The sequence below is a fragment of the Ips typographus genome, linkage group LG2 (assembly GCF_016097725.1).
Source record: "Ips typographus isolate SLU linkage group LG2, UJ_Ityp_2.0, whole genome shotgun sequence".
NCBI classification, from domain to species: Eukaryota; Metazoa; Arthropoda; class Insecta; order Coleoptera; family Curculionidae; genus Ips; species Ips typographus.
The window spans coordinates 10,369,016-10,382,798 of record NC_138423.1 but is presented as its reverse complement, the minus strand read 5'-3'; the positions used below and the strand labels follow the sequence as shown (position 1 = coordinate 10,382,798).

The window sequence follows — 13,783 nt, the reverse complement described above, 5'->3', positions numbered from 1 at the left end:
TTAATTTAACGGACTTTTCCTGGGTTTATATCGCCGGGAAAGTTCATTAAGCACACGTTTCTATTGTCCGGGGGTAACACATGCAACAAAAGAAAATTAATGTATCTTGGGTTATGCGTTGCTTCAATTTTATATAATGAAAAACCATATATTCTTTTGTAAGCGCTTGCGAAACGTTCATTAAGCCGGATCGGCGTAATATATAGAGAGAACCAACTGGACGTGCGGTTAATTGGTACTTAATTGTGTTTTCCCTCGCCTTATTTCGTTTTGTTTCCTGAATATTGTATTAGGTTGTCCTGACGTCGCTGTCAGATTGATTAGACCCGATTTTTTGCCCTGGCAAAAAAAAAGGAAACCCGGTAGGGAAGACAATAAGCCAAAAATCATCGAGGCGAAGTTACAGTCGTTTTAGCGGAAATCTCCAAAAGCAGGGGGATTGGCCGTAACCCTATTATTTGATTAGAATGTGGGATAAAAATCCCCGAAAACCTGCTTTCACCTTAATAAGTTTAGTTCGCTTGCCAGTCAGCTCATCTCCAATAGCCCCAATATATTCATTTTGGACTTTTCGACCTGATATTTTTATTGCAGATAGCTTTTATCCTCACTTTGGTTTGGAACAAAAAGGAAAAATTGACGCAGTTGGTTTTTATCCAAGTAGGTGTAAATTACCATATTTATGACATTCTTAGATATAGCAAGTAGGTTTGTACAGGGTGAGTCAACGATAGAGTAAAGTTGATTATTTCACTTGTGTCGAAATTTAGGACAAAATATCGCTTACAAAAGTTTTAGAGAATGTTCAGGTGCATAGTTTAAAATTATTTCTGAGTATACCCGGTGGTCCAATAAAGCGTGGCAAGTATAACTACTTTTTTTTTTAATAGAACACCTTATATATTTATAGATATTTGGGTTCTCTATATTATCATAAACATTTTTTATATAACATGTCCTATGCTTATCTCTAACCGTTTTTGACATTAATTTTTGAATATAGCAAATTTAAGCCTTTGTAGTGCTATAGTTCTCAAACGGATCGAGTCAGAACAAAACGGATTGCATGTTCCTATCTCAACTTTTCATACCCTATCTAACCGCGGTATTTTTAAATTTGACAGCTGTAATTTTTTTTACTCTTAAGATTTTTTGACAACTGTCAAATTTAAAAAATACCAAGGTTAGATAGGGCATGAAAAGTTAAGATAGGAACATGCAATCCTTTTTGTTCTGACTCGATCCGTTTGAGAGCTATAGCCCTACAAAGTCTTAAATTTGTTATTTTCAAAAAATAATATGTCAAAAACGGTTAGAGATAAGCATAGGACACGTTATATAAAAAATGTTTATGATAACATAGAGAATCCAAATATCTATAAATATACAGGGTGTTCCATTAAAAAAAAGTAGTTATACTTGCCACGCTTTATTGGACCACCCAGTATACTCAGAAATAATTTTAAACTATGCACCTGAACATTCTCTAAAACTTTTGTAAGCGATATTTTGTCCTAAATTTCGACACAAGTGAAATAATCAACTTTACTCTAGCGTTGACTCACCCTGTACATACAAAAGAAATAATTTGAGTACCATACAGGGTGTCTGGAAAAGATGCGAGCAACATTTAATGAGATAGTTGATGAGGTGATTCTACAGCAAAAATAACTGTGAGGTCTTAACACTTTTCTAAAACTCTTAAATAACGATTCTACAAACCGTAAAGTTACATTTTAATAACATTGCGCCCATAAGAAAATTAAAAGTTGATAATGGTAACAAAAAAACGCAACGTTGGATATCAAATATGATGCTTCCACATTGTAGAGGCGGAATGTGGCAATGTCAAAGTGTCATTTATTTTCACTTATCTAATCAGACAAATTAGCAAAAAAATAAAAACTAATTTCGAAAATTTTGGTTTTGTCTTCGAAATCTCGACATACAATTATTGCACGCCCGACAGGCATGGTTAACATTTCACCAAACAAAAACAGTATTGGTATATACTTTTTTTAGTGGCCCTAGTACGCTTTCGTAATATGTAGATGTAAAATGTACTAAACAACATGTAGATACCAACACAATTTAGAAAACTTTTTCAAAAGTGGTGTCATTTCTTGGCAAGAAACGGCACTACACAACTTCAGAAATGTGACATGGAATGAAGCGCTTTTCGGGGGTAATTGCACGAGTGCATAAAAATTACCGATAATTTTGCATGAAAACTTGTTATCTCTTAACTGCATGAGTTTATTTTCATATTTTTTTGGCGAAAGAGCCCGACACCGAAGGTGGAGGGCTTTTTTACAAAAAAATATGAAAATGACCGAATGCAGTTTGCAAAGATAACAAGTTTGAACGCAGAATTATCAGGTCATTTTTAAGGCACGAATGTAATTTTGGGGAATATTTCCCGAATAAAAAAAATGTTTTGGTTTTGCTGCAACTATAGATTGCTCAATGGAGCTCAATGAGCAAGTTCCAATCCGTTCAATAATTTTTGTTGACATCGCGTTTGACATTTTTTTGGTTAAAAAAAGTCAAATAACTGCGCAAGGACAACAATTAGTATACTAGCAATAGGCTCTACAACAATGCAGTCGTTATAGATACGTACAGTGCAATTATCGAAATGCAATTATCACTTTAGAATGCAATTATCGCTGTCATTCTGATGAAAATGCACTGCTCATATGGGACATTTAACACATGAGGGAAATATTCGCTGTCATTCTGGTGAAAATGCACTGCTCATATGGGACATTTAACACATGAGGGAAATATTCGGCAACATTATTGGTCAATGTTGGAAGCGATATTACCACTCAAGACAATTGCTGAAAATTACCTCGAGTCCGCGAAGTGTGAGCCTCTCCAGTTCAGAAACTCCAAATCGAGTGGATTTCAAAAACTGCTGGTCAAAATGTCAAGTTTGTTTTTGACAAAAATGTTAGTATTTATGATGTTGGCTACAATCAAAACTTGCCAATGATAAAAAAGTGAAAGCCGTGTGAGAGCAGGTAAAAAATATCAGATTGGGCAAAATTTACTTTTTTACTTTTTTTTTTAATCTATCGCCAAAGAGACATATCGAACCTTATGGTATAGTGGTGGTGGATAAAGTGCAATTTATTTGCTTTTAAAATATTAGATTCAAATTACATACATTTACGAATTGACGTCAAGTAAAATGCATATCAAGCTTTGTGATAAGCTACTAGTGAAGATATGTTCTATATGTTTGTTGAGACGAATTACTCATTTTTTTCTTGGTTTATTGGGTCTTCTGTCTCACACAAGAAAACTCTTTCAATTGTTAGATCTAAATTGCAAAATGATTCAAGTCTTGGGGAACGTACAAGCTTAAGCATAAACACTATTTTAGAACTTTTAACAATTTGTGTTAAAACAACATTCTTCCAATATGGAGATGATTATTACCAACAAAATTCTGGAATGGCAATGGGTTCTCCATTGTCTCCAATATTAAGTAATATTTTTATGGAACATTTCGAAGAAAATAACATTAATAATTTTAATTATAAACCAACAATCTGGTGGAGATATATTGATGATGTTTTCACAATATATCCATTTGGTAATGATCATCTCCAACAATTTCTTACTCACATAAACTCAATAGAACCCACAATCAAATTTACAACAGAAACTGAACAAAATAACGAACTTCCATTCTTAGACATTCTAATCAAAAAAGACATAAACAAATTTGAAACAAAAGTATACAGAAAACCAACCCACACAAATAGATATTTAAACTACAAATCCAATCATCCAATAATGGTAAAAAAAGGTATTGTAAAAAGTTTATTTGATAGAGCCAAAATTATTTGCAATAATGAACAATTTAATAAAGAAAAATTATTCATTAAAAATGTTCTAAAAGAAAATGACTATCCTGAAACATTTATTAATAAATGTTTTAGGGATTTAGAACATCCAAAACAATCTGGAAATCAAAATCAAATTTTACCTTTTACTAACCTTTTTATTCCTTACATTCCAGGTATTTCTGACAAAATCAAACGAATAGCTAAAAAATATAACATCAGAACAATATTTAGAACTCAAAACACATTAAGATCACACTTAACTAAAACAAAACCTTACAATGAAAATGAATCTACAAGAAACGTGATATATAAAATTCCTTGCGAATGCAATCAATTTTATATTGGTGAAACCTCCAGACCTTTAAAAAAACGTATTAAAGAACACCAAAATTATTTAAGAACTGGAGACTTTCACAAATCTAATATATGCCAACACGCGTTTGATAATGATCATAGAGTCAAATGGAATGAATGTAGTATCATAGACAAAGAAACTTTTTCAAAAAGACGTAAAATAAAAGAAAGTGCATATATTAGATTAAACCATCATGACTCCTGTGTTGCTACATCCTCTATTAATATTGACCAAACTTGGTTAAATATTCTAGAGGAGGAGATAACACTTGGTCATATCAAACGTAACTGAAATTTCTTGTAATTTTGTTTTCATTATAAAACCCACCTTTCACTACAACAATAGATAACCTTTCCTATTGGAATGACAAAAGTCAAAATTTATGTCAATTTTTATTGACAAAACCCTTCTCAGAGTTCCATATTGAACATTATCAGGTTTAATATTTATTAAGTTGTTGTTTTCTGTGTTCTGCCGTTGTGTTTTTTCTTTTTTAGATTCTCTGAAGACGGTGGTAGATTTTCCACCGAAACGTCAGCGTTTTTAGGTAACAAGACCGAGCCTAAGTCAGTGGTCTTGTGTTGGGACGACTAGGTTAATGTTATTTTCAACTTAGTTGAAAATAGTGCGAAATTCCATTTTCCCAACAAACCTTTTTTTGTGTGAGACAGAAGACCCAATAAACCAAGGAAAAAAATAAGCTACTAGTATTGTCCATCTCAAATAATATAAGATCGAAGTCAATATTCAACTTCATTTGAGAGCGAAAATCTCGTTTTACGAATGGAGGATAAAGCCGAAGCACGTACGTGGCAAATCGAAAATTCTTACTCTTTCGTCATACCTACCTTTATTAAATATTCAGGCGGCTGTATATTGAAAAAGCTCGGATCAGCGCACCATTTTCGTCAGTTTAAAGAAATTGCTATTACATTTAATGATAATCGTAGGTAATTAGGCCCTAAAGGAAACCATTGTTTGAGTATTATGAGATATCAGATTTCTGCAACAATTGCACGGCTTAGTGGGTTTTAGAAACGGCACCTAGAAAACTCCTTAAAAGCCTTAAGTTTGGCCGTAAAACGATAAAAATCGGCGACGTTGGCTCGGCGAGCCGAAAAACAGGCAATTAGGTTAATTAAGCTTTTGCAAGGAACATGGAACGTTTTTAGGGAGGGCGTCGAATCGGGGGTTCCAAAAAACTTAAATTTGGGCCGCCGCCCTGGGACCGATATGAAATATTACCGGCAGTATTTCCACTACCCCCGACTCGGTGTTAAGAAGCTGGAACGCGGCCTTATTTAAAGATGCCCACGGGAGTTCAGCAACGTGGAATGGAAATTTGCCAGACACTTTGGGACCCGCCACGTATAAAGCCTGTCAGGAGCAGGATTCATGGAAAAGCTTCGCAGGACGTGTATAAATTAAATTTTTTCGGAAAAAATTAAACCCATAAGAAAGCCAAATTATAAACAAATTAAACTTTCAACAAAACATTAATTTCTTATGTGGGTTTTTTGAATTCCCTTACATAAGGAAATTATGGCTCTGAGGGGCCTTGCTTCTTTCGGACAATTGCCAGATAGTTGCTGGCAATACCAGATAACTATTGTCAGATAGCTTTTCGCAAATGTCAGATGCTTCTGGCAGATAGTTTCTGGCATTGTCAAATAATTTCTGGAAATGCCAGATAATATCAAAAAACGGTGGATGTTAGGTTTCGGGAGTTGGATCATCAATGTTTTGAAATATAATTTCATAGTAAAGCCAACGTTTTGCAAAGTTTATTTTTGCTCCGTCAGGACAATCTGCTGTTTTTGATTCCGTAGGCTCTTTTTTTGTTGTACTAAGACATATTTGGGGACATACACGGGGTTGTTACTTGTACTATAAACTTTGCGAAACGTTGGTTTTACTGTGAAGATTGATTTCAAAACATTGATGATCCAACTCACGAAACGTAACTTACGTAACATCAACCGATCAACAGAGGATCGTAAACCACAATATCAAACAAAGTTAGGTTTCCTCCATCTGAACTTAGCCTATTTAGCTACATAGGCATGTCGATTCACAACTAGATATTAGAACTTCCGTATAGTTTTAGAATCAAGTTTTTCCCAATACTGTTCATATTAATTCTTGACAATAAGCCATATACGAATATGTTTCACCTATACATTATGAATCAATAATACATTGGAAACGAGGTAGGTTATAATGTTCATAACCTGAGGACATTATAGGCGGGCGTTATCATCACGCCCGCTTTATAATTAACGATCACATTTTTCAAGTAAGTCTATACCGAAATAATGTATCTCAGACCAAAACAATAACATGTTCGGAGTGCACAAGAACTTATTTCTTAAAACAACCTAACGAATCACAAAGAATACAAAAAAACCTCAATATTCAGAGCTATACTCCAATAAGTATTGAAACAATGAGAACAATAAATTCTGGTTTACATCCCCTCGACTAAACCATTCAGTTTGGCCGGACAAAAGAGCATCGAAGTACCCTTCAAGTTAAAGTTAGTCTTTACGAGAGCACCGAGTCGTGGATAAGAGCCCTTTGTAACGCAACTATGAGGACCAAATTTTGTCTTTTAGGGAGGGAAATAGTAACAAGTATTTTGCATGTTCGGAAGTTTAAAGGTCCTGATGAAAACGTTAATAGTATGTCCAAGCATGATATTTCTATTTTGAAAGCTTAAAAATATTACTAAATTTAACTTCTGTGCACTACATAAATAAATAGGAATAAAGGAAAAATTACAAGTATACCATAGATCTTATTCCAAACAGCAAACGAGAACTGTCTGAAAATTCTAGAAACTGTTTTTCGTGAAACATCTTTTCAATTTATCTTCAGCCAAGTCATTATTCCTTCATAAGTAATATCCATTCCTTTTCCAAGTAGAAAGCAGAGTTGGACTTAAATCCTTACCGAAAATTCCGGCTTTACGTAAAAGTAACAAAACGCAATTCCTTCTCAAACCGATTACACGATCTATGTAAAGTGCAGGGCTTTGTTTCGAACATCGTTCGCTCCCGTTCCGGGATTTCACAGTAAATTATTCCGGATTCCTCAAGGTTCATTCCATAAATCATCCGTGACTGAAGTTGATGGAGTTTTGTGAGTTTTCATCTCTTCAATTCCGCATTTTCTTACGGAAATCTGCGACTTTCCGCCGAGCTGGAAAGTTTTCTTATTACTCCGCTAGTTTTTTTCGCAGTAATTGAAATTTTCGGTTTAAGTGAACGCCACAAAGTCTCGCGATCCGTGGATAATTAAATTGAGATCACAGAGACGTTTTCGAAACCGTCAAACCTAAAATAGGGCGCGTTTACGTCGGGGAATATCCAGGAATCCCGAACTTTATGTACCGCATCATCGGTCATGCATAAAATCTGTCGGACAGTGTTATTGACTTTCCTGTTTCGCAGATATCAGGCTGTGTTTTCAGGCTTTGTTTAATGAAATGAATGGGTCACTCGATCGAGTTGGTTTACTATGATGTTGCGTTGGTTTTTTTTTCCGTTTACTAGTGGATTTATCCAGAAAATTGGCAATTCAGCGTTTGCTCAAATCAAATAACATGTTTACATAAAACTGCTATATCAGTAAAAAGCAGGCTATTGTATGGCTGTAAAAAACCTTTTTTACTTAAGAAAACCTTTGATGCTACGAAAAATTCTCAACTAAATCATTACCTACCTACGTTAATAATTTTACAGTTTTTTGTATAACATTTTGGTATGATCTTCCTGCGCCTATATGACGGTATAAGATTCTGCATAAGAATTTGTCTAAACCATTCTTGAGGCAAATATGGTCTTAAATTGACTATCACGTACTAAAATAACTGATAAATGTCTTAAATTTGTCAAATCAGTAAACTGTCTTACAAGAAGGAGCCAGCTGTAGAATGTCTAACCAACTGTCTTAAATACTAAATTGTAGAGCTGTAGTCACTTAGCAAGTGAAGTCTTTCAAACTTTCTTAAACTGACTATCAAACTCTAAAATGATTCATAAATGTTTTAAATTTGTCAAATAGTTGTCAAGCATCTGTAAACTAACGAGCGGCAAATACCTAACATGTTCTACTGACAACTTTATCACATTCTCCGTAAATAATAAACAGATTTAAGTAATCTTGGTTGGAATAACTTAACCGCGACGGCATATTTGCAGTTGTCAAAACACTCAAGTCACTAGTGTTATTAACATGCTCTGCAGGTCTCCAATATCACCGTGTGTCAAAAGCATGACCAACTAGAGTACCAGCTAATCCCAACCATGCAGCCTAATAAAAAAAGGTTAATTCTCAAATAAAACGAAATGGGTTGGATTTACGTATCGGCAAGTAAATTGAAACGTATAGTAATTTTTAATGCTCAAAATGATTCCGTCATAAAAAATGTGGGTTTCTATTTAAAAACTTGAGATTTTTCATTTTTTTTAGTGGCAAGTTTATGATTTTTTTTTGACAACCCTGTATACAAATGAGTCATTACGCACCCTCAGTTTAATAAAACGATCCTTTATTTACAATAACCCAAAGTTTCATTGCAAAACGAATTAAGGTTTTGACAGAGCACAAAAATATGTTGAGCGTTGCAACTATCACTTTTTTTGGGAAAACATCAAATATTTCGAAAACGGCTAGAGATAGGCATAGGGCATTGTACACATAAGTTGGTCAGAATTTTGTGAGGAATCCAAATATGTAATAATATATAGGGTGTTCTATTTAAAATAAGAAAGTTGTGATCGACTTCCGGTATAAACGGAAGTGCAACCATCTTGAAAATATTGTTGCAAAGCGAACTTTTGATTATTAGTTAGGATTTCTTTAGTTATTTGTTGTTACCCCTGTATGTTACGTTGCTTTGTTTACGTTCTACGTTCTTTTGTCTGTGTTCTAGAAAATCCTGGCTCCGTTGCTTATATAGAGAGAGATTTATGTTATAGCTTAATGAGTGTGAGAGAGAAAGTCAATTTCATGAATATTTGGGAATTTTCTAGAAACCATGGAAGCCTATATAAGCAGCTGAACCAGGCCTGGTTAGTTAGTTGTTGAGTTGATGGTTGTAGTGAAGTCGAAGTTGTCAGATAACGAGGTTAAGTGTCAGTGGCAGTTTATTGTTTGTAAACAATATACAGTGTTGTTCAAGAAGTGTGTTATTAAGGAGTAGGACGGTACAATTTTAGTTAGATTGGGCATGCCCACATCAGTATCATGCTAAATTTTCAAAACTCTCCTATTTATACTTTTTCCAATATCAATCGATGTCTTTCGTCGTGGGACACCCTGTATAAACACTGCTGTGTCAGCATAATTGCAATTTGTTTCTAATGTAGGAAAAACCACATCAACTAATTATATTTTTACTGTAGTAAATATAACTTGCAATATGTTGTTAATGTATGTGACCCTGAAAACGTTAATTTTAAATATCAAGAACCATTTAATTTTAAATTATCTTGAAAATGTTTAGGTAGGGAATCAAGTTAAAAGCATCGAAAAAATGTGATCGCACGGTCAAAAACACAACCATAATCATCGTGTCACTACCAACAACAACCAGTAACGAAATCGAGTTTTCCTTTGTTTTGTTTGTTTACTTTCACAACAAATTACGTCGTAATTTAAATAGAATCTTTACATTAGTTTTTTCAGTCGCTGCTCTACATCTTGGCTATTTACATCTACATTTACTGTTCAGTTTGTTGGCAAATCGAAAATAATGGTGTTGTCATTAAAAAGATTTGAAGGAAAAGTCGCTATAGTAACTGGTGCTTCATCAGGGATTGGTGCCGCTATTGTGGAGCAATTAGTGAAGCAGGGTATCAATGTAAGTATGGTATAAATTATATTAAGCTCAAAGTTTATTAATTTATAAAGCAATGTCTTAACAAAATCATTAATCATACACTCTATGTACTTACGGTTAGTTAGTAGTTTGCTGAAAGGATACTGCAGAGACTCACCTGCAAAAAAAAATCGTTAAATTGAATTTAGGTACTATGCTCACTATACTAAAGTGACCCTCACACGATCAGTATTACTGTCAGTATTGAATATTGTCAGTATGTCATCAGATTATGGAAATTGTCCTCAAACGGTCAATATTGAAGGAAACTTTGTCAGTATTAAGTTGAGTGTTGCATAAAACTGTTATAACTGTATCTGTATTTAGTGTTTCAATATTTTTTAGTGTATCCTTTTTTTTATTATATCTTGACCTATAGAGAAAGATGAATCTAGTTAATATTGATACAAATTTCAGTTTCAGTGTAAAAAATTGTCTTTAAACGATCAGTAGTATTGACAGTATTTCGTAAAATATTCAGCAATACTGATCGTGTGAGGGCCGCTGAAAGCTTTTAAAACTAATCATCAAGTTATATTGACATGAATTTCTTTTATTAATTGGCTTATACACCATGCAACTAAATGCTGAACAAAGAATGTACAAAGTGTCCTACGACAATCAATCGATATAAGAAAGTCTATAGAAATAGGAAAGTTTTCAAAAACTTGACAACATTGTAACAACCACTAATGCCACCATCACTAGGTTAGACTACTAACGGCGATGGTCTTTTGATGCAAATCAGTGCCTTATCGAGATATCCTGTTTCGAATGGTGGTTAACCAAAGCAAAAAATGAGCCTTAATGACATTAGAAGTTAAATAATTAAATTAGCGTAGTAGCAGTGTTATCTGTCAACTATCACAGACATCATAACTGTCCAAATTCCTTAAAAACCCTTCAGTTTATGATTAAACACGTAATGAAGGTTTAAACACCATCAACGCAGCTTTTGACCTTTTCGTCACTGTGTTGACTGGAACTGTCTTAGTGTCAACTGTCACATACGACCAAACTGTTACAATTCTGCCAGAAACTCCAGTTTAGATTAAAACACAAAAAAATGCTGATAAACCGTTAATAAATCAAGGATCAGCTTGATCAACGCATTTACATTTTAACCATTTTAACATAGCTGGTACGTATCATCTAACAACCGTTACGAACGTCAAATCTCTCAGTTGAATAACAAGTTACGTCAAAACTCTTATACTTATCCGTTGCAAAACTGGAAAAGAAATTAATTTTATCCTTATACAGTTTAGGCACCGTTAATACTTAACGTGTCTAACTTGTCAAATGTCGTGAGTTAAAACTATCATGGATTTTTCCGTATGTGATTTCCATACAAGATGATCCAACGAGGACAGAATAGGAAATTAGAAAACGAAGGTTTTAAACTTACGTTATTCTTTAAACTATTCACTTTACTTTTCAGGTTTTTATTGACTACGTAGAAAATAAACTTTTAGTTTTGTTTTGTTAGAAAAATTTTTTTGATGGGGAATTGTATATGCAACCAAATGCTATTTTTACAAAAATAAAGCCAAAAAAGCAAAATTTACATTGATACCCTTATATTTCTACAGATCTTGAAGGTTGGGTTTAGCCTGTTTTATTAACCTGTTTAGTCTTTGGTGGATCATTCTATACAAAAACTTTTGATTTTTTATTTATTTTATCTGTTAATTTGTTATAACGACTTAATTTTTAATAGAGCTTTGTTGTAGGTTGCAGGTTTGGCCCGCAGAATTGAAAAAGTTGAAGCTCTTTCCAAAAAGCTTGCAAGCGAAAAAGGCAAAGTTCACGCCTTTAAATGCGACATGACTAATGAAAATGACATAGTAAACGTTGTCAAATTGGTTAGCACCAAATTGGGACCTATCCATATTTTGATCAACAACGCTGGATTATCACAGAAAGCCTCTTTGCTTAAGGGTGAAACAAGTGCCTGGAAAACTGTTTTAGGTACAGTTTTTCCAAAAGTAACCAGTTATTGTTTTAAACTCAGTTATTATTTAGATACCAACATTCTTGGGTTAAATATCGCTACTAGGGAAGTAGTCCAAAATATGACAAAATATAACACTGCCGGACATATTGTGAATATGAACAGCATTCTGGGGCATCAAGTTCTCAACATCCCAGGATTAGATGGAGTGTATACAGCTTCAAAGTTTGCAGTTACTGCACTGACTGAAACTTTAAGAATGGAATTGGACAACGCAAAACTTCCTATTAAAACCACAGTAAGATTATTCTAAAACTTGACAGAAAAATTTATATATTAGCCATTATGAATATAAGAGTATTAGCCCCGGTTTGGTCCACACTGAGTTTGTCGCAACAGCTGGAATGCCATCAGACTTACCTATTCCAGGATTGAGCAGTGATGATGTTGCTGATGCTGTCATTTATGCTTTGTCCACACCACCAAATGTCAATGTAAGTTTTTTTGACCTGGCACTTTTCAAAAATCAGTAATATGTGGTTTTTAGGTGTCTGAAGTAACTGTCAAGGCTATATCATAAAAAAAAGTGCGAAGAAGTTCCACACAGAGTTTTAATGTGGTTGAATGTTTTGTTTAATAAACTATATAATTTACAATTTGTTTTTATTGTTGTTCTATACATTTCCGTTAAGTGAAGCTTAATTGTCACTTAAGATGAGTCAAAGATTTTATTACTTAAGGTTTACTAAACCTATTTTAGTTTACCTAGCTTGTCACGGTCAGTCACATATTAGAACTATAGTTTTAAATTTCGAAAAAAGAAGAAAGCTCTGTCTCTGTTTAGGTATAATAGAAATACTTAGAATTATAATAAATTTATTCAAATGCTCTATCTTTTTTCAAAATATTGTTTCACTGATTGTATTTAATGCTTCCATTTTTTGCTTTTCTTTATATTTACCATATCAGACCCATAAGTACCTATTTATCCATATCTATCTATATAAGTCCAAAAATTTTTTTTTATATTAAATACTTCCAAAGTCAATGCATAGAAGTCAAATCACTACAAATATCTTATTTTGGGCTTACATAAATCTCTTCATTTTTTGTTTTTTTTTTTGAGGGCGACTAAAAAATATTTTTTACGAGGGGTGTGACACTCTCTTAAATTTGGGCCCATATTATATAATACGAGGATTATCATAGATTATTCAATATTATGCGATATTATTGATAATATTGGTATTATACCCGTATTATTGTATTATTCCAAATAATATTGATATTATATGGTAATATAAGGATTATTATGGATTATTCAATATTATTGATATTATGTCAGTATTATTGTATTATTCCAAATAATACTGATATTATACGTATTATTGCTTGATTAGCGTATTATTAAGGATTATTCTTTACTACTTGGATTATTACATATTATATTAATGATGCAATATTATTACAAAAGCGCAAAAGTTTAAGCGCAAACGAGTAAGTTAAAAATTGTTTAGATTATAATTTAGAATACAAAAATGGTATCAGTAAATAAAGGTGTCATAACAAAATCCGAGTTTACTACTGGTTTCACGTAGATGTGCGAACCAATCACTTCAATATTTTGAATGTGTTTTGATCGAGGTTTTTATGGTCATATTTTTTTATTTCATTTTTGTTTTGAACATGTATCAGTTTCAATTTCCTCAATTCTGCCCATGTTGTTTCTT

General features: G+C 33.3%; 2 protein-coding genes across 2 annotated transcripts in view; one reads left to right on the top strand and one right to left on the bottom strand.

Moving 5' to 3' along the window:
- Positions 1 to 13,783, bottom strand: part of LOC145725098 (neural cell adhesion molecule 2-like) — a 416,642-nt gene that overhangs the window by 224,716 nt on the left and 178,143 nt on the right. The gene's annotated exons all lie outside the window — the stretch shown is intronic.
- LOC145724649 (farnesol dehydrogenase-like) lies at positions 9,750 to 12,709 on the top strand. Its single transcript, XM_081973004.1, has 5 exons — positions 9,750 to 10,081; positions 11,833 to 12,070; positions 12,125 to 12,351; positions 12,410 to 12,547; positions 12,601 to 12,709. Exons 1-5 carry the CDS (start codon positions 9,974 to 9,976, stop codon positions 12,631 to 12,633), a joined length of 744 nt encoding a protein of 247 aa, XP_081829130.1. The 5' UTR covers positions 9,750 to 9,973; the 3' UTR covers positions 12,634 to 12,709.

What these genes read in the sequence shown, in the direction of transcription:
- LOC145724649 (XM_081973004.1), top strand. Translation starts at nt 9,974, where the DNA reads ATGGTGTTGTCATTAAAAAGATTTGAAGGAAAAGTCGCTATAGTAACT. An exon ending in TAGTGAAGCAGGGTATCAAT is followed by an intron (nt 10,082 to 11,832) that starts GTAAGTATGGTA and finishes GCTTTGTTGTAG; the next exon opens with GTTGCAGGTTTGGCCCGCAG. An exon ending in TGCCTGGAAAACTGTTTTAG is followed by an intron (nt 12,071 to 12,124) that starts GTACAGTTTTTC and finishes GTTATTATTTAG; the next exon opens with ATACCAACATTCTTGGGTTA.